This window comes from Eptatretus burgeri, chromosome 16 (assembly GCF_056783735.1).
Source record: "Eptatretus burgeri isolate ZD-2024b chromosome 16, Ebu_testis_v1, whole genome shotgun sequence".
Taxonomy (NCBI): domain Eukaryota; kingdom Metazoa; phylum Chordata; class Myxini; order Myxiniformes; family Myxinidae; genus Eptatretus; species Eptatretus burgeri.
Genome location: NC_140976.1, coordinates 10,516,627 through 10,537,311, shown reverse-complemented (window position 1 = coordinate 10,537,311; position 20,685 = coordinate 10,516,627). Strand labels below are relative to the sequence as shown.

Below are 20,685 nucleotides of genomic sequence, written 5' to 3'. Positions count from 1 at the left end.
GGCAAAGCCTTCAGGACCCCCAATCTTTGATGATAGGAGGGAAACCACGGGGTAACATTCCCGGGACAGATTGCGGGAGAGTGTCGGAGTGGTGCTGAGGTGTCGTCCACCAGACGGCGGTCTCCTTGGGTTAACCTGAGGCGTCCCTTTTGGTGGGTGCCTGGAATGTCCTATCCCTAAGAGAGGATGATTCCCTGTCTCTGTTATCATCTGAGCTCAAGCGTTTGGACATCGGTATTGCAGCACTCTCTGATGTTCAGAGACCGGATTAGGTGAGATAATGGTGGGTGGTTACACCTACTATTGGTCTGGTCGCTCTGATGGTTACCATACCCAAGGAGTTGCTGTAGCTGTGTCCAATAAGCTGACCCCAATGATAATTGAGGTAACACCGGTCAACGAGCGTATTATGAGACTAAGGATTCGTCACTCCTTATGTGTCATTTCCCTGGTCTCTGTTTATGCTCCGACTGAGGCGAGTGACCTCACCATGAAGGACGCATTCTACGCCACGCTCGAGTCTGTGGTTGATCAGTGCCCCAGACGAGATACACTTCTAGTCTTGGGGGATTTCAATGCATCGAATGGAACTGATAGGGATGGTTATGAGGTGTGTGTTGGTCCCCATGAGTCAGGAACTATGAACCAGAATAGCACTAAGTTCCTTGACTTTGCAAGAAGTCATGGACTCAGGGTGGCTGGTTCATGGTTTCAGCGCCCACAAGTTCATCGCTGGACTTGGTATTCCAACGCTGGCGGTGTGGCAAAGGAGATTGACCTTGTCCTCGTTGATGGTCGCTGGAGGATGATCCAGAACTGCAGGGTCTACCGGAGTGCTCAGTTCCTCAACACTGACCACCGGCTTGTTGTTGCAACTCTAAAGCAGCACCTTAAATCTGGGAGAATGGTACCATCCCAGCCTAGGCTGGATATTGGCAAGCTCAAGGATGAGAGGGTAGCTGAGGAGTTTGCGAACAGGCTGAGTGGACATTTGGGGGGTCTGGGTGCTTTGGGGGGTCCTGAAGAGTTGTGGAGTGCCTTCAAGACCACAGTTCTTGATGTTGGCGGTGGATGTCTTGGAACTCACCGCAGGGCAAAGAAGAATCTTTGAAGAATATCTTCAAAGAAGATACCATTGACCAGAGTCGCAGAGCCAGGCTGAATGGCAGAGCTGAGCTGTTCAGGGAGCTGAGGCGTAAAACTGTACGTGCACTGAGGGTGGACAAGGAGGCCTATGTGCGAGGAACCTGTGAGGGGGTAGAGCATCACCTGTGGACAGGTGATTCTCGTCCGGCTTACAGGGGAATTCGCGCATTGCGTTCATCCAAGCCCATTCCTTAGAGCACTGCAGTTAGACCAGAGAGTGGTAGGCTCTTGACAGAGGAGTCTGAAGTGAAGGCCCGCTGGGCCAGTTGTACCAGGCTGGTCCACCAGCTGTCGAGTTGGACGTCAGGGGTGTTACAATCCCTATTGCTGACCCTCCAATCAACTGTAGTCCACCTTCGCTTGTGGAAACACGGGCTGCGGTGAACCGGTTGAAACGGGGTAAAGCTTCAGGGATCTGTGGCATCCATGCTGAACTTCAAGGCTGGTGGAAATGCTGCACTCGTGTCGTTGCATGCAGTTTTGTGCACTGCCTGGTACACAGGCATCATCCCAACTGATTGGAAGAGGGGCCTTGTTGTCCCTCTCTGGAAAGGGAAGGGTGATCGCCAAGACTGCAACAACTTCCGAGGGGTGACGCTGCTCTCAGTGCCGGGCAAGGTCTTTGCTCGGATAATTCTTGATTGGGTTCGCCATCATCTGCTTGAGCACCAGAGTCCAGAGCAGTCAGGCTTTTCACCAAAGAGGTCAACAACTGACCGCATCCTTGCTCTTCGGGTCCTCACCGAACGCAGGCGAGAGTTTCAGCAGGGGTTGCTTGCAGCCTATGTTGAGCTCTCTAAAGCGTTCGATTCGGTGGGGGTGCCACCAAAACTGATCGATCTGATGTCTAAACTCTACTCTGGTACTGAGAGTGCTGTGAAATGTGGTGGTTCCATCTCTGACTTATTTCCAGTTGTTACTGGAGTTTGTCAGGGGTGTGTACTTGCCCCCACACTTTTCAGCACTTGTATGGACTAGATTCTCGGGAGGATGTCGGAGAGATCAAGCTGCGGTGCATCATTTGGGAATGTCAAGCTCTCGGACCTTGATTTCGCAGATGATGCAGTCATCTTTGCGGAGAGTTTTGATATCCTTTTGGGGGCCCTCGAGGTGCTGAATGAGGAGTCGGAGCCGCTGGCATTACGGGTTTCTTGGGTCAAAACTAAGATCCAGGCTTTCAATGACATCTTGGATGCTGCTGTCCTGTCTGTGTCTGTTTGTGGTGAGGATGTTGAGGTCGTGGAGAGATTCACTTACCTTGGCAGTGATATTCATGTCTCTGCTGGCTGTGAGTCAGAGGTCAATAGACATCTGGGTCGGGCCTGGGGAGTCATGGATTCACTGGATCATGGGGTGTGGCGTTGCCGGTACCTGTGCGGGAGGACGAAAGTCCGAGTCTTCAGGTTCTTGGTGCTTCCAATCTTGCTCTATGGATGCGAGACTTGGACTCTGACCAAGGATCTGAGACAGAGACTTAATTCCTTTGGTACCAGGTCTCTTCGGAGAATCCTTGGCTATTGCTGGTCGGATTTTGTGTCCAACGAGCAGTTGCTGAGAGAGACTCGGATGAGATTTGTTACCTGCATAGTCCGTGAGAGTAAGCTGCGACTGTATGGACATGTGGCTCGTTTTCCTGATGCTAATCCTGCTCACCAGATTCTCTCAGCGAGGGAGTCTCATGAGTGGAGGAGGCCAATGGGCCGACCACGTTCCTCGTGGTTTCAGCTGGTTGATCGGCATCTCAAGGAGATGAGGATCGGCCTGGCATCTGCCTGGGGGATTGCCAGACGGAGGCCCCTGGAGTACCGGTGGAAAGTGGACGCAGCGACGCTCTCTTCTGGCACATGCTCCCATACCTGACCTGACCTTTAGCCTTCTTCTGTGAACTTGTTTCACAACGTCGTCAACCTCCTGCCACAATTATTCTGGCCTTCTGGGGAGGGGGAGAAGGGTGGTTCCCCCCCCCCATCATTACCATTATGTTATGCGCGACGCCAATTCTAGTAATTTGCAATTGGTGACTGACTGACACAAATACAAATTTGTATTACAGACCCTCGGCATCAAAAAGCTACATATAATGAACAGTTTCAAATGGAGCACCTCCCCACCATTGGAGCATTTAAATTGCATCAGACGTGGCAATAAATGCGAATCGTTGTTCCCAGAAGATACCATTTGCATTTCTGCCACCTCCATCCCTACTCCATTGAGAATCCCGTGCGGACACGGGCAACTTGCCAGTAACGCTAATGCAGAAACAAAACGGTTTTTCATCACAGGTTCTCAAAAATTAAATTTTTTAATCAATAGCAAGAAAAAGCATCAAAATACATTTTTAAAAAAGTGACAATGCTTATGCATGCTCGCATGACTGAGAATATTTTCAAAGTTGATAACAATACGAGTTTCCTGACAAATAACTTTAAAACATGAGGTCATTCGACCCATCAACGCCTGTGCTAATATTGTTGCGGGCCGGGTATCAGCGACGAGCACGACCGCTAGGTGGGGCGGTAGGGTCGACTCTACCGAACACCTGGAATCTAGATCGTACCTTTCAGAAAACTCTGACAGGTACGGGTCCCTTACCGGACCGTGAATCGTCAATAATTACACCACGTGGTACAGGGTTATTTGCCAATCTTCAAATAACCGAGAGCTCCACGTGGCGAGTTACAGAGTATTCACACCCTCGACGGCCCTCGTACAAGTTGAGCCGTTAGAGTGCCCGACCCGTGCGCAACCCGAGCGGACGGTTGCTGAAGTCCCGTCGGTCCGAATGTACATTTACAGTGGCAACAGCCTTTATAATTCACCAACGCGGTCTCCACTCGTGTCAGGCGAATGTGATCACCACTCGTGTCCCCAGTTTCTCTCTCCTTGTTCACCGACAGAGACACGGCATGCAACCGACTTGCGGTTCTTGTGGAGGAAGGATCTCTTGTCGTCCGATCACGCCGCACCCTTATTCACCCTGTCCAGGGGGGAAGGGGGCGCTTCCCCCCTCCCCGCTCTCCCTCACTGAACGGTTTTGGCACGCAGAATCGCTTGTCGCCCTGTCACTGGCCAAAACGAGCGGCAAGTCCGTCGATTGGCCCGGGGGCATGGTGACATCATGCGGACCACCTTTCTCACCGTCGCGGGGTCTGATTGGCTGAGTGGCGGCCACCTCACTCGTAGCACACTGATTGGTCGAGGGCCGCAATGAGGCTCCTCCTCGAACTCCGCCCACCATGGCGTCAGTCAGAGCGAGGTGAAGGTGAGGGTGATGCTGGCGTTGTTGTAGTTTTGAGGATTTAAAAATAAAAGAAAACCCTGACTATCAAAGTAACTTCGCAGCGCATGTACATTTAATTACCCATTAGACACGGGACGGGGACCCTCACTAAAAACACATACTTACCGATATAACTGTTCTATAGGACCTGTTTGTTGAGTGCTCATGGCTTCCACATTCGCAACACTATTGCCCACCAATGGCTGTTTGCCAGTGCTGTATTATTTTAAATGTTGAGCGTCAAGCAAAGAAGCAGTCTTTCGTACAACTCGGCCGTGGTTCGAACCGCAGACTTCCCAGACTCAGAGCGGATGCTCGAATCATTACAACACAGAATTCAATTAACACCATTTAAAATAAAAGGTAATTAAAGCATGAAAAGAATATTAAATCAGGAAGTTGCTGTACTTGTTATTTCAGGAGGATATGGACACTCCATAGGTTTAATACAACAAAAAAAATCCTCCAAAAAATAAAATAAATTAAAAAAAAAAATCAAACAAACAGACAAACCTATAAAACACCTTCCAGTTTGTGGAGGATTTCGCATCTCGTTAAACTTAAGGAGAGCATGGCTGAGCTACAAAACTGACGACTCAAAATAGCTGTTTTGTAATTATCATCAGACAGCCTAACTCAAAATTGGTACAAGTTAAGTACTGGACTTGATTTAAACACAAATCTACTGTATTTCATAGTGGGAAGGTCGATGACGACTCAAAATTTTCACAACTTCAAAGGATTCCAAAGAAAACAGACAAACCTGTCATCACGACGTGTAGTAGAACAGAAAGAGGAAAATTAATACAAAGAGGAAACGAGAGTGGGGGGGGGACATGCCTGTCAACCAACCTTGTGGGGCGGGGCAGCGGCGACACGGATAAATCGACACGACACCAAAATCTAATCAGTTCGTCCTGTCACACACCGAACCTGTCCACCAAATTTCATCAGATTAGTCCACAACTTTTTGAGATATCCTGTCTGCAAACAAACAAACAAACAAACAAGCAGTCATAGAGTGGTACTTACGAAATCGTCAACTTGACCTCTGACCTTGTCTAATAAAAGCTGTCTCTAGAGAAGGTAGCGACGCAAACCAGAAGTTTCTACCATGATTCTGTAACAAACCATCAAAAATCGAATGTTTGACCTCACTGTGACCTTGACCTTTGACCGATTCTGACCAAAATCTAATCAGCGCTAGCCACCACCCTCCTGAATCACGTGGTGTAATTTGACATTGGTAGCCTCTTCCGTTCCCGAGTTACCACGGAGTAACGTAACGTAAAGGTCACACTCGATGGCCCCCCCAACTCGAAAGGACGCCGGGGCGAGCGCGATGACGTCAGCACGCACACCCAAAACCTTTATGTGACTCAACGATGCGTCTGCTCGAGTGCACTGCGCCACGTGACGAGCCATGACGCGGCGGGTGAAATATTTTTATACAATCTTAAAACGTCTCCAAAACATCCGATTTTTACCAGAATTTCGACAACCGAGTGTTAAGCGTCCAAAGCGATCGCAAAAACCGAAGACAAAATTAAAATCGAAGTTAAAACGAACTCGTAACGTCGACCGAAGCAAAAATACTCCGTTTCTCCACATGAATTTACGGAATTATTTAATATTATTTTACAACACTGAAATTTTTAAAACAGCCGTAACTCGACGAATTGACACACAAATTCCGCCGAACTTACCTCGATCTTCCAAACTCACGCTCCGTCAACAATACCTGTGGTAACTTCTCTCGAGTTATCATGTTTTGGATGTTTGACCTCACTGTGACCTTGACCTTTGACCGATTTTGACCAAAATCTAATCAGCGCCAGCCAACACCCTCCTGAATCACGTGGTGTAATTTGACATTGGTAACTTCTTTCGTTCTCGAGTTATCGTGCCTACAAACAAACAAACAAACAAACAAACACACAAACACACAAACACACAAACAGAGGACGGAAGTGATCAATATACTTATGAAATCTTTAGATTTCGTAAGTAACAAACAAAAACAAACCAGGGTGAAAATATAACCTCCATCTTCGGTTGCGGAGGTAAAAATGTAAAATGATGAACACAAGAAATGGTCATGTGACATCATCCCTACATCTTTCTTTGAATAATGCTTGTGCCTGCAAATGACATTTGCTATGCCTCTCTTCCTATTTGGTGTGTGTGTGTGTGTGTTTGTGAGTTTGTGGTCGTTTCTTTCTGTTTAACTGGTCAAATTCATGAATGGAAACAATCAACATGTACTATCATTGTAAATGGATGCAGGCATGAGCAGGGAACAACCTTTGTTCAAAACAAAGATGGAGGGAGGATTTCACATAATAATTTCTTGTGACCATCCCTACCTTGTTTACATACTTTTTGGCACACCATCCCTACATTCTGTTGCATTTTTAAAATGTTGTTATTATTTGCTAATACTACAATTGCAAGCATTTGCAATGTCTCCAGCACCCCCCCTCCCTTTATCAACTTTGACCTTAATAGTGTAAGGAAAACACCAAACAAACATTTACCAGCTTTCGGCTAAAAGGCCTGAAGCAAGGTATTTTTGTGCTAAATTTTATTTGCATCATTTTAAACATAAAGGCTCAACAGGTAAAAATCCTTAATTTGATGACCAATTTCACCTTGAACCGCTATTAAAGTAAAATAAAAATCGATAGGAAGACACCACATCGATATCGGCTTGGTTATTTGTTCTTTACGAGTTGTGGTGAGGTATGTTCGAGTCAGGTCTTGTCTGCATTATTTTAAAATCAATGAAATAAAATAATCTTTTTAAAGAAAAGGCTTGGGCAATCAAGAACTATCATTTCAAGAAAACATTTAACCTTTGACCATTATAAAATCTGATCAGAAAGGGGGAGGGAGCTCAAGGGTCTGGGTGTATTGGACCAGGGGATCTCAATTAGAAATTTGAAGAGTGAAGGGCTCCACTCATTTTACAGCCTGTTCATGGGACAGGTAGGTTTTAGATTTTTACCAGCCCCGTCAACAATGTCCACCCGATCCAACTCTATGTACCGAAAACATGTCGGGTGACACAATATTTCTCGGAAGTTCTTCCTGGTGTGTAGAATTGCTCGGTCTAAAAAAAAAGATCCTCTTGACCGCTGCCAATTACTGTGGCTTTACAATAAAAACAACAAATATGTTTGAGGTCAAGATAGGTCACCTTCACTGAACTTCCAGGTAGTATAATTGACCTGTCTATCAGACAGGTTTCTTGAAGTTTTCATTTGTCCGGCAAACAGAATTGCTTGTACCTAACAGTCGGACAACTGAAAACATTGAGCCCCTGCAAGATTGGGTCAGAAATGAATGAATGGATTAACGTTGTAAATGGTGGAAAGAAAAGAAAAAAAAAATGAAAGAAACAAACAAAGGAAATAGGAAAAACAATGTTTCCCCCCTCGAAAGAAGGGAAGACAAAAACAAAGAGCTTTTTGCTAAACCAGCAGTTACTTCTGGGAATGTTCACCTTCCTGGATGACAGAGATGCATTTCACCTTTTCACACCAACCATAAAAGCCAGAATGATGTATAATCTGACGTGATCCCTCGCACTGCATCAACACCACACCCAGCACGTCAGTAGTACAGATAATAATGGGTCGTTGGTTCAGACGAACAACCGTCATTCAAATGTATTAGGGTCATGGCCCTCGTTTCACGCATAAAGTTACATTATTGGGATTTTAGACAACCTCTTTTACAGTTAAAGAGGTTCCATCATTAAAACTTTTGAGCCTCACCATCAGCTATGATCTTTCTTTGGTAAACCACATTTCCATGATGGCCTCCAAAGCCAGCCATCCTTCATCATGTGAGGTCTTTCCTTGGCCAATCTAAACTTTGACAACTTACACAGTCTTCATCCACAGCTTGGAGTACTGCTACCCCCCCTACCCAACCCCTTTGGGCTGATGGCCCTACCTCACACCTTGCCCTTCTTGATGCCGTGGAAAGCAAGGTACTCAAAATCATTGGGATCCCCCGTGATGAAGCCGAATGTCTCGGACTGTGACTGACATCACAGACAGGTTGGTGGCCTCTCTGTATTCTACAGTCTCCTACTTGGTTTTCAACCTCTCCCCTCTCTTGGCTCTGTCACTCCCAGGTATCTGCCAGTCACCCTCTTCTTGTTGAACTCCCAATATCGAGGCTCACTCATCTCCACTCATTTGTTCCTCTCACTGATGGAAGCAGCTTCCCCATCTGTTCAGTCCCATTCTTCCCTCCAGAGTTTCGAGACAGCTGTTCACCACTACCTCAGGTCATCCTCCATCCATACTCATAATCTATGATACCCCAAACGGCCATAATTTCTGAGCATTCTCTTTTTCTTGGATATCACGACCCCACCCCCCCATCAAGTTATTTTTTTTTTTTGATACAAAGTCGAGGCTCATGGAAGAGCTGGACTTTTCGTATGTTCGTCGTCAGTCGGTTTGTTCCTTTTCCGTCTCATCCCCGCTTTCCTCTTCTTGCCGGGTTTCATCCAGCTTGTTCACCCCCACGTGTCCTTCTCCCCCCCCCCCCCCTGAATCTCACCCTCACCTCCACTCAGAACATCCCAATAATAAACATCGTCGGTTCAAAACAAGATCATGCTCATGGCGACAGAGACTTCAAATTTACTTCACAAAACGAGACAGGGACACTCCACGGATAGCTCATCACTCGACTTATTAACTTATCAACTTACCATTGACATGACAGCAAGGGCCAAAGGTCCCCGAGAAGGAGGCGCGGGGTGTTCGCACCAAAGGGACTTCGGATTTCACACGGGGTGGTTAATTAATAAATTACACCGTTTAAAATCAGACAAACTTGGGTGTTTACCTACAACGTCCGATTCCCGTCATTGCACCACTAATGAGGGTCAACAACAATTTGTGTTGCCGATAATTAAATGGAGACATGGTGGTGCAATCACAGGCAGCGTCATCGCAATCACCATCGCCATCGCCATCGCCATCACCATCACCATCACCATCACCATCACCATCACCATCACCATCACCATCGCCATCGCCATCGCCATCACCACCATCACCATCACCACCATCACCATCACCACCATCACCATCACCACCACCATCACCACCCCCTACCCTTCCATCTTCATCACAACCGAGGGTCACGTGTTGATGCACACACCGACAGGTGGAGGTAGACAAGACATTTGAAGGGTGTTCACCGAATGGAGACGACACACGGGACACGTTTTGCAGCGAAGGGCTAAATGAGACGAGCAGGTGAACGGAGTACCTTGTTGAGGTAAGGGTTCCGGGTGATTTCGTATCCCCGACGGTGGACCCCGACTCGGGCCTGCCGTGCTGCATCTCCCTCGTCCCGCAGCTCCCACAAGCGAAACTCCTGCCGCGCCGCCATACCGTCCGGAACCGACGCCGTCACGTGACGACCGTCGGCACGTGACCGCGCACGTCCAATCGCCTTCCTCAAAACCTGACGGACAATGCACAGGTTCATGAATGGGATTTGTGTTTCTGGAGCCCGAACATCATTCACAATCGAAACCACATTTGACAATAACTGGGTTATTGATCGATTGCTCGAACTTTCAATTCAATGACGATGTTTTTCAGCAAAATGTTGGATCAGGGGCCAGATGTTACGTTCACGCGGGCGGGGTTCGTGCGTTTGTTTGAAATGAATAAAAATGAGGAGGACGACGAAGTGAACAACAGGAGAGATCAATCAATTTCATTCGATTATAATATAATCCCGCAAACAATGAATCTCCTTGTCCTGATAAAGCGCGTGTTTAACCTCCAAATATGCACATTATACATGGATCTCACCCTCACCCTCACCCTCACCCTCACCCTCACCCTCACCCTCACCCTCACCCTCACCCTCACATCATCACCCTCATCCTCACCCACACTCTCACTCTCACATGAAATATCTTAACTTCCTGGATACGCAAACACCGGGAGGTGTTCAGTTATGAAGCAGCAAGCTAGCGCTTGCCGAGCCAGCCGTTCCTTATGAACCGTTTTGAATGGAGTACTTAAGCCACGAGGGAAACGCTCTCCAAGAACCTTGGAAACTGAATGGTGAACACAGCGGTGGACAAAGACGTGTCGGTCGTTAACATGAAACGTCAAAGGAGGAAGAAGAGAGGAAAACAAAATTAAAAAAAAAAAACATCGAGAGGGAGAAGTAAGGAAGAGAGGGAGGATGAGAAAAAGAAGAGAGGGAGCAAGGAGGTAAGGAAGAGAGGATGCAAGGAGGTAAGGAAGAGAGGGTGCAAGGAGGTAAGGAAGAGAGGATGCAAGGAGGTAAGGAAGAGAGGATGCAAGGAGGTAAGGAAGAGAGGGTGCAAGGAGGTAAGGAAGAGAGGGTGCAAGGAGGTAAGGAAGAGAGGGTGCAAGGAGGTAAGGAAGAGAGGGTGCAAGGAGGTAAGGAAGAGAGGGTGCAAGGAGGTAAGGAAGAGAGGATGCAAGGAGGTAAGGAAGAGAGGGTGCAAGGAGGTAAGGAAGAGAGGGTGCAAGGAGGTAAGGAAGAGAGGGTGCAAGGAGGTAAGGAAGAGAGGGTGCAAGGAGGTAAGGAAGAGAGGATGCAAGGAGGTAAGGAAGAGAGGATGCAAGGAGGTAAGGAAGAGAGGGTGCAAGGAGGTAAGGAAGAGAGGGTGTATTAAAGGTAAAAGAACCGATTTATCAGGAAGATGAGGTAAAGGTTAATTGAGCTCTCACCAGGAGGCGACCAAAGCGCAGCATGTTCAGTGTGCTCGTGACGGAGCAAGAAAGAGGATGGCTTGTGGATCACGTGGTATACCTATGTACGTGAAACGTATGGGGTTGGGAGTGGAAAACAGGAACACGGACTGAGATTGGATATACTTGACAGCCCTTTCTCTCTGATCTGTACCGAATTTCTTCTCCCACTCAGCACAACAAACTACGGTACCTCGGACCAGCACAAACAAAATCCGGATGTCACTTTCAATAGTCACACCAACCACACCCTGGGTTTCGTTTTTTTTTTTTCGAGGTACGTCACTTAACTTCACCACGTACAATACACACTGTACACAACAGGTACAGGTAATCACTGTACACTACAGGTGCAGGGACACACTGTACACTACAGGTACAGGAAATCACTGTACACTACAGGTACAGGTAAACATTGGACACTACAGGTACAGGTAATCACTGTACACTGCAGGTACAGGTCATCACTGTACACTCACAGCACTCTTGGCCGGGGGCCAGTGGGACCTACTTGCACCCCCCCCCCGTGACAATTTTTCACTGATACCACAGTGTTCATATATATCCCAAGTATCAGAAAAAAGATGTTCCCAGAAAAATAACTCATTTGCACTATGCTTTATTAAGCCGTTTCCATTTTTGCATGTAATTAAGCTATCCAAACATTATTCTACATCTCTGACAACAAATGAAATATGTTCACTTTACTCCTTGACCCTCCAAACATATGTGTAGATTCCTCATTTACAAATTTCCATGCACCAGAAGTTGAGATATTTACGAAAATGAGAATTTCCATAATGGCGGATCCTAATTAGCATATCAATGCATTTAAAATTATTTCCACTACTTTTACTCAAACAGAAAATAGTTATGTTTCCCTTAAACACCAACAGACATCATAAGTCACAGTTATGTGTTATATCAGGACCAGGTAATTAATTCTATTGATTAATTTGATTTTGCATGATTTTCGAACGATTCATTGTGCTTTGTATTTTATGCTAATTCGCCTACTTTAAAAAAATTCAAAAATTTTAATATGTTTTGCCAACCTGGCTTGTATCTGGCAACACTTAAGTAATGTTTTTTTGACAAAAAACTGACATGTGTGGTAACTACAAGGAAAGAAAATGGAAATTATTGCATTTTTGTGGGAATTATTGTCTTTAAGTCAAATTTAATTGATATGCAAATGAGCTAATTAGCATAAACAAAATATATTTTAATACGTGAATGTATAAGCTTTAATTTGACACCAATTTTGTGATTTTATGTTTATATTTGACAGAGATATTGACATTTTGCCGATCTTTGTGAGATTCGTCTATTTTTGATTGGTTGCCATGGAAACAGTTTAATAAAGGACGTGGAAACGAATGGAAACGAAACTTGGACGACAGGTTGGGTGTGTGATGAGGACGAATCGATACGATTTTGGTGAAGATCTGGATCCAAGGATCGTGAAGTTATTCTTCACCGTAAACTTCTGATGTAGAAGATACATAAAGAGGCAATGTTTGAAGAAAACGATCGTTTATTCAGGCACCAAAATCGTCATGACGTCATAATCCTGCGACCGCATACCCGTAATGTCCCCACGCCCGGAACTCCCGCTTCATATCCAAAAGCAAACGCAAACCAATGTAATACCATTACTGTACACATTCACCACTGAGAGATGGGCCAAAAACGTCACAAATGTTTAGATAGGGTCAAAAAGAGACGGGGGTCAAAAACGATACGTATCAAGACATTTCAAAAAGTTGTGGATGAGTTAGTTACGTGACAAAAACAAGCGGATTAGATTTTGGTTCAGGCCTGGATTCAAATCTAACCTATCAGTGGGATACAAAATGTAAACTGTTCAACCTGGCGGAGGTATGCGCTCTACCGAGTGCCATTGTAGTTTAATAAGAGATCGTGTGTCAGGTCAGGTCAGGTATGGGAGCATGCACGGGAGCAGAACGTGGCTGCATCTATTTTCCGCCGGTACTCCAGGGGCCTCTGTCTGGCCAACCCCCAGGCAGATGCCTGGCCCATCCCCATCTCCCTGAGATGCCGATCAACCTGCTACAACCACGAGGCATGTGGTCGGCCCATTGGCCTCCTTCACTCATGAGACTCCCTCACTGAAGGGAATCTGGTGAGCAGGATCAGCGTCAGGAAAACGAGCCACATGTCCATACAGCCGCAGCTGACGATCACGGATTATGCAGGTAACAAATCTCATTTCAGTCTCTCAGGCCACAAACTCCGACCAGCGATAGCCAAGGATTCTCCGAAGAGACCTGGTACCAAAGGAATTAAGTCTCCGTCTTTGATCCCTGGCCAGAGTCCAAGTCTCACATCCGTAGAGCAAGACTGGAAGCACCAAGGACGTGAAGACTCGGACTTTCTTCCTCCTACACAGGTACCGACAGCGCCACACCCCATGATCCAGTGAATCTATGATTCCTCAGGCCTGACCCAGACGTCTTTTGACCTCTAGCTCACAGCCAGTGGAGACATAACTATCACTGCCAAGGAAAGTGAATCTCTCTGTGACCTCAACATCCTCACCACAAACAGGTACAGACAAGATAGCAGCATCCAAGATGTCATTGAAAGCCTGGATCTTAGTTTTGACCCAGGAAACCCATAGTCCCAGTGGCTCCAACTCCCCATTCAGCACCTCGAGGGCCCCCAAAAGAATCTCCAGAGTCTCTGCAAAGATGACTGCATCATCTGCGAAATCAAGGTCAGAGATCTTGGCATTCCCAAATGATGCACCACACCTTGATCTCTCCGACATCCTCCCCAGAATCCAATCCATACAAGCGCTGAAAAGTGTGGGGGGGCAGTAAACACCCCTGATGAACTCCAGCAACAACTGGAAATAAGTCAGAGATGGTACCACCACATTTCACAGCACTATCAGTACCAGAGTATAGTTCAGACATCAGATCGATCAGTTTTGGTGGCACCCCACGAAGACCTAGAATCCTTCAGAGGGCATCCCAATTCACTACATCAAACTCATTACAGAGAACAACATAGGCTGCAAGCAGCCCCTGCCAAAACTCTCATCTGCATTCGGTAATGACCCGAAGAGCAAGGATACAGTCAATCATTGACCTCTTTGGTGGAAAGCCTGACTGCTCTGGATGCTGGTGCTCAAGCAGATGGTGGTAAATCCTATCACGAATTGCCCGAGCAAAGACCTTGCCTGGCACTGAGAGCAGTGTCACCCCTCAGCAGTTGTTGGAGTCCTGGTGTAGTCCTCAGTAGGTGATCACCCTTCCCTTTCCAGAGAAGGACAATATGACCCCTCTTCCAGTCAGTTGGGATGATACCTGTGTTCCAGGCAGAGCACAGAACTGCATGCAATGACACGAGTACAGCATTTCCACCAGTCTTGAGAAGTTCAGCATGGATGCCACAGATCCCAGGAGCTTTACCCCATTTCAGCTGGTTCACAGCAGCCTGTTTCCACAAATGAAGGTGGATCACAGTTGATTTGAGGGTCAGCAATAGGGATAGTAACATCCCTGACATCCAACTCAACAGCTGGTGGATCAGCCTGGTACAGCTGTTCAAAGCAACCGGCCCAGCGGGCCTTCACTTCAGACTCCTCTGTCAAGAGCCCACCACCCTCCCCTCGAACTGAAGTACCCCGAGGGATGACCTTGGAGGAACGCATTGCATAAATTCCCCTGTAAGAAGGAAGAGAATCACTTGAGTATTGGTGATGTTCTACCCCCTCACAGATTCCTCACACATAGGCCTCCTTGTCCACCCTTGGTGCACGTACAGTTCTATGCCTCAACTTGCTGAACAGCTCAGCTCTGCCAATAAGCCTGGCCCTGCGATTCTGGTCAATGGTATCCAGTGTCCCTTGAGAGACAAAATTCTTCTTCGCCCAACGGTGAGTTCCAAGACATCCCCCGGCAACATCAAGGATGGTGGTCTTGAAGGCACTCCACAACTCTTCACGATTCTCCAAAGCACCCACAGCCCCCAAATCCCCACTGAGCCTGTTCACAAACTCCTCAGCTACCCTCTCATCCTTGAGCTTGCCAACATCCAGTCTAGGCTGGGATGGTACCATTCTCCCGGATTTAAGCTGCAACTTCAGAGTTGCTATTACAAGCCTCTGGCCGGTATTGAGGAACTGAGCACTCCGGTGCACCCTGCAGTTCTGGATCATCCTCCAGCAACCATCGATGAGCACGTGGTCAATCTCCTTTGCCACACCGCCAGCGTTGGAATACCAAGTCCAGCAATGAGTCTGCGGGTGCTGAAACCATGAACCAGTCACCCGAAGTCCATGACTTCTTGCAAAGTCAAGGAACTTCGTGCTATTCTGGTTCACAGTTCCAGATCCATGGAGACGAACACATATCTCCTAACCATGATCTTACAATTGTGTGTCAGATCGTACAACTGCCAATTTAAAAACGACAAAACATACTCGTATACACCTCTCGGAAAAGATCCCAACGCAATGTGAGCACGTTGTATCGATTAAACAGGTGGTGATCGAATTAATCTATCGTGGAAATAGTTTCACGTTCGAGACCATGACGTTTGCTTCCCATGAAGAGAAAAAATAATCTCGTGGCAGCTTTCGCCTTTTAATTTATTAACTAGTAGAGGACCCATCGGTACTTTTGGATGGATTAATACGCACTTTCAAAATGACGTAAGGTGCCCCCAGAATGCTCGGTGCACGTGCGCATAAATCCCAGGAAATGGCAGCATTGATAGTGAGGTGGTGAAGTGCATACAAAGAAATAAATAATTCATCAAATGTCTAGAAATAAAAATAATTGAAGGTGGTATGTTGATATTGGAGATAGTAAAGTGTATATAAAATAAACATATAATTATAGGTGGTGTGTTCGTTGTAAAAAGGTATGTAAAAAAAATTAATTGCCAATTCATGGTGGTATACAAAAAAATCATATTGTTACGGCGGTCACGTCGGCCATTCGGCCCAGACGCACCAAGCCGGATTGAGGGCCAAATTGCACATTTACCTTGCTCAACTTGGTTTGTCTGAGGTCAATTGAGCGACACACAGGATTCCTCCCACCAAGCCACTCAAAATGGCAACTTCAATGCTATTCGTCCCTCCAAATCTGTCCATATGGGATTTATAAACCATACGATTTTACGAATGTGGTGTGTAGAAAAACTCAAATGAGACCCAGTTCGTTCATGTGTGTATACAAGAAAAGGTGGGGGTGAGTAGACAGGGAACATGCAAATGTTTTGTATGTAAAACTTCTTCATTAATGCTGAAACACGTGCCCCGTGTTTCATACGGATGGAAGAGACTTAAGTAAACAAATCTTAAATGGGTCTTCCAGCACACCACAGTAGATAGAGCAGGAGATGGACAAGATGGAAATTCCAGTTACGGCCCATACAGGCACCGTAAGATTATTTTTAGAGTCAACGGCTCCGCAATCTGGTCAAGAGGATACCACGTGTGTTGCATGGGCCCTGTTCTCATGCAGGCGAGAGTTGGAAACAAAACGACTGTGCCGGTCCTGCAGCTTGGCTCTCACTGCCACACATACTGGGCTAGACTCTCACAGAACCACAACATGACATTGGTGTTGCAGGCTCGGATTTCCCTATAAAGCACATACATAATGGATTACACGGGATAGAACATTAAAAAGGGTTTCAAAGGAGAAGCGGTTTTAGACACAGACATTAAGGCGCTGTCACACCTTGACGATTTAGCCAGCAATGGCAACGTATAAAAATGTATGTAAAACGTTGGCGTACGCTGAAATTTTGATGTTTTTTTTTAAAGTTTTGGTCGTATTCATAACGTGTTGGTCGTATGCATAACATATTAGTAACGGGCACAGAACGTTTCGTTGTCTTATAGATAACTTATACCAACGAATGCTTTGCCTGTTGTCGGCGTTCACAACCTATGCCCAACGATAGTTTAACTTAGGCATAGCGCACTGCACGTATCGCCAACGAACTCGTGGCGTAGCCTGCTAAAAACCTGCTGCACGCCGATTTAAATCATAACCGCCTGAAAATTGAAAATGTCAACCACGCAGTCACACCTTGACGATTTAGCCAGCGTATGCTGACTGATGAAAAATTTGCCGAACCAAGCTGGCACACGTCGAATACGTTATGGGTAAGTTGTGTATACGTTAAGAGCACGCTGAAAAATGATGAAGTGCACTGTCGTATTTCGTGGTACGTCCCGTACGTCATGAAATTTCAAGCATGCTGAAAATTTTACGACGTACTCGCCGTATGGCTCGCATGTTCCGCTACACTGGGAATAAGTTGTAGGCACGATATGCGATCGTTGACACACGTTGACACAAGTTACTTGTTAGTTACTCATAAGTCGAAACACGTCGAGGTAATGTTTAGCATACCCGAAACTTATTTTCTCCGTCAAGGCACATTTTCTTTTTTTTCTCCTTGGCGCCATGAAGGCACGTGACGAAATATCTGAAGTTGTTGTTTTTTTTTTTTTAGTCTATCACGAATTTTTAAATATATTCGGACATTTGCTTTTAAGTTTCGACGTCGACGTGACAATATCCTCAAACAGAAAATATTCACAAAGGAGGAACTAAGAATAAGACATGAGCAAACTGAAGAGGCAATTGGACGTGACGTAACGGCACGTGACGAAATATCGGAAGTTATTGTTTTTTTTTAAACGCTGCCAATACGCCATTATACGGTAGCTGTAAATTAGAAACACGTTCAGTAAGTTCTGTGGTCGTCCGTAAGACGTCAATCAAATATGTCTACATACGTCATTAGGCGTTGGAGGTACGTTACACATAGGTTCAAATCACGTTACTCATAGGTTAGAAATAAGTTTTGGGTACGCTAAGCATTACCTCGACGTGTTTCGACTTTTGAGTAACTTTCAAGTAACGTACCTCGACGTGTGTCAACGATCGCATAGCGTGCCTCGACGTGTGTCAACGATCATGTAACGTGCCTACAACACGTTACTCATAGGTTATAAATAAGTTTCGGGTATGCTAATCATTACCTCGACGTGTTTCGACTTATGAGTAACTTACAAGTAACGTGTGTCGACGTGTGTCAACGATCGCATAACGTGCCTACAACTTATGGCCAGCGTAGCGGAACGTGTGAGTCATACGCCGGCATACATCGTAAAATTTCAAGCATGCTAAAATTTGAGGACAACCGAAAAGTACAACGATGAAAGCCAGCGTACAACGACGTATGGCAGTGTTTTTCAGCGTGCTCTTAACGTATACAAACTTACCCATAACGTATTCGACGTGTGCCAGCGTTTTAGACAAATTTTTCATGTCGGCATACGCTGGCTAAATCGTCAAGGTGTGACAGCGCCTTTAGGGAGGGAAGAGGACAAGCTTCTCTACAAATATCGATGCATAATTAATCCTCTATCACATTTAAATTACCTCACTCTTGTGCTAATACATATACTCAGGGAATAGCCATTTCTAAGCTAAACAATGTTAACCCCTAAAAGCCATTTACACAACAGTATTCACAAAATAAAATAGGTAATTCAAGGTGGTATTAATAAATTATTTAAGGTGGTATTAATAAATAAACTCGACAGTTCATAGAACATGTTACCCAGTGCAGTGTTCGGATGTGTGCACTTCAATTTAAATTAAATAATAATTTAAAGTTCTTTTTTATTTTATTCCAGAAGTTTAGTGCTTTTGAAGCAGCTTTATGCACCACCCTTAAACACCACCTTATTTGCATGTCCAAGAACTGCAAAACTGGAGGTTATTGGAAGTGTTGAGAAGGCAATTTGTGTTCTACATCCTACAGTGTTCAAATATATAATTTAATTGAAATTTTAAAAAGATTGTAAAGGTCATAATAAAATTACTTAATTCCAGAATTTACCACCATATTACCACCATTGACACAGTGTCTATTACACAACCTCCTCTAATACATTCCATTAGTCCTTCGTGCCTGTTGTTTGTGTCTTTTATGACATCCTTTAAAAACAGTGTTTCCTGTTTGGAATGATTTTCTTTATTGTTTGACTGCCAGACAGACAGACAGAGTAAAATTATTATCTCACTCCTGTCTGTGCATGTGTGAATTATGTGCACAAATTTAGAGACAAAGTAGCACTAAACAGGTTTGTGTTCCCATTCATGTTCCGATTTGTGTCCAAAATATAACATTCAATTTAAATTAAGTTGGTCCTCGATCATTAACTGACGTTTGTGGACAGACGGACAGACATTAACCAATTGCTAAACCCCACTTTTCGCTTTGCATACGCAGGGTAATAAACAATTTAAGGTGGAACGCAGGTAGCGGTAATGGTAAAGTGTATATGAATAAACTTTTCAAGTAGAGGCTCTGGTTGGATGGACAGACAGACAAACGATTGGACAGGACTCAAAACGTAAGCATGCAGCAAGGCTGACACCTGGTTTGAGACAAAAATAATAAACCGTTGGTAACTCATATCAACGATTTAGATATTGCGGTGAAGAGTAAGCTTTCCAAGTTTGCAGATGGCACAAAACTTGGAGGTGAGGTGGATAGCAGAGAGGGGTGGTGAACTGATTCAGGAAAGTATTGATACTTGTATAAATTGGGCAAAAGATTGGCAAATGTAATTTAACCTGAGCAAGTGTAAGGTGTTGGGGATGGGAAAGAACAATGAAAATAGAGATTACAGGATGTAAGGGGTAATTTTGGAGCGTGTCACACGGGAGAAGGATCTGGGGGTGGTAATAGATATGGGAGGTAAGCAGGCAGCACAGTGCCAGGTAGCTATAGGTAAAGCAAATAGGGTTTTAGGTTGTATTCGGAGGGGGATCATTTATAAATCAAAAGAGGTGGTGTTAACATTGTACACGAATTTAGTGAGGGCCATATCGAGAATATTGTGTGCAGTTTTGGTCACCACAACTTAGGAAGGACATAGATGGTACAGAGAGGGTTCAGCGCAGGGTTACGAGAAGGATTCCGGGCCGAGCTAGACTCGGCCATGAGGAGCGGCTGAAGGAGACAGGGCTTTATTCACTAGAAAGGAGGCCGTTACGAGGACATATGATGAAGATGTTCAAGACAATGAAAGGTAGAGATAAAATAAGTGCAGATTACTTATTCAACAGAGCAGACAGTGATAGGACCAGGGGCCATAGCCTGAGAGTAAAGAAGAGGAGAGATAAGATGGTTGTAAGACAGGGGACTTTCACTCAGAGATGAGTTTATGCATGGAATGGTCTCTCTGGAAAGGTAGTGGTGGCAGAAAAAGTAGTTAAGTTTAAATTATAATTAGATAGTTACCTGGAAGTTATGGAGATCGAGGGGCATGGGGATGTTGATAAGACTTTTAGGTAGTTTCAGCATTGATGGATGATTGTGTGCATGTGTACAGAGTGCTGTTGGTGGTGGTCTTGTCAAGGGGGGTTGTGTGGTTGATATGTGTTTTTAACCAATCCCATTCCCCCTCCCCTGAGA

At 45.4% G+C, this 20,685-nt stretch overlaps 1 protein-coding gene across 4 annotated transcripts in view; it reads right to left on the bottom strand.

Moving 5' to 3' along the window:
- The window catches only part of LOC147010501 (NADP-dependent malic enzyme-like), a 106,222-nt gene that overhangs the window by 82,400 nt on the left and 3,137 nt on the right, over positions 1 to 20,685 (bottom strand). Inside the window, exons 2-3 of one of the 4 annotated variants that reach the window (XM_085859422.1) lie at positions 11,176 to 11,257; positions 9,725 to 9,922 (exon numbers count right to left, since the gene is read on the bottom strand). In XM_085859422.1, coding sequence (XP_085715548.1) covers positions 9,725 to 9,922; positions 11,176 to 11,199 — 222 coding nt within the window. In that variant the 5' untranslated portion in view covers positions 11,200 to 11,257. Of the gene's footprint in view, positions 1 to 9,724; positions 9,923 to 11,175; positions 11,375 to 20,685 lie in introns of those variants that run through there. The other 3 variants (XM_085859423.1, XM_085859424.1, XM_085859425.1) reach the window with 3 other exon arrangements.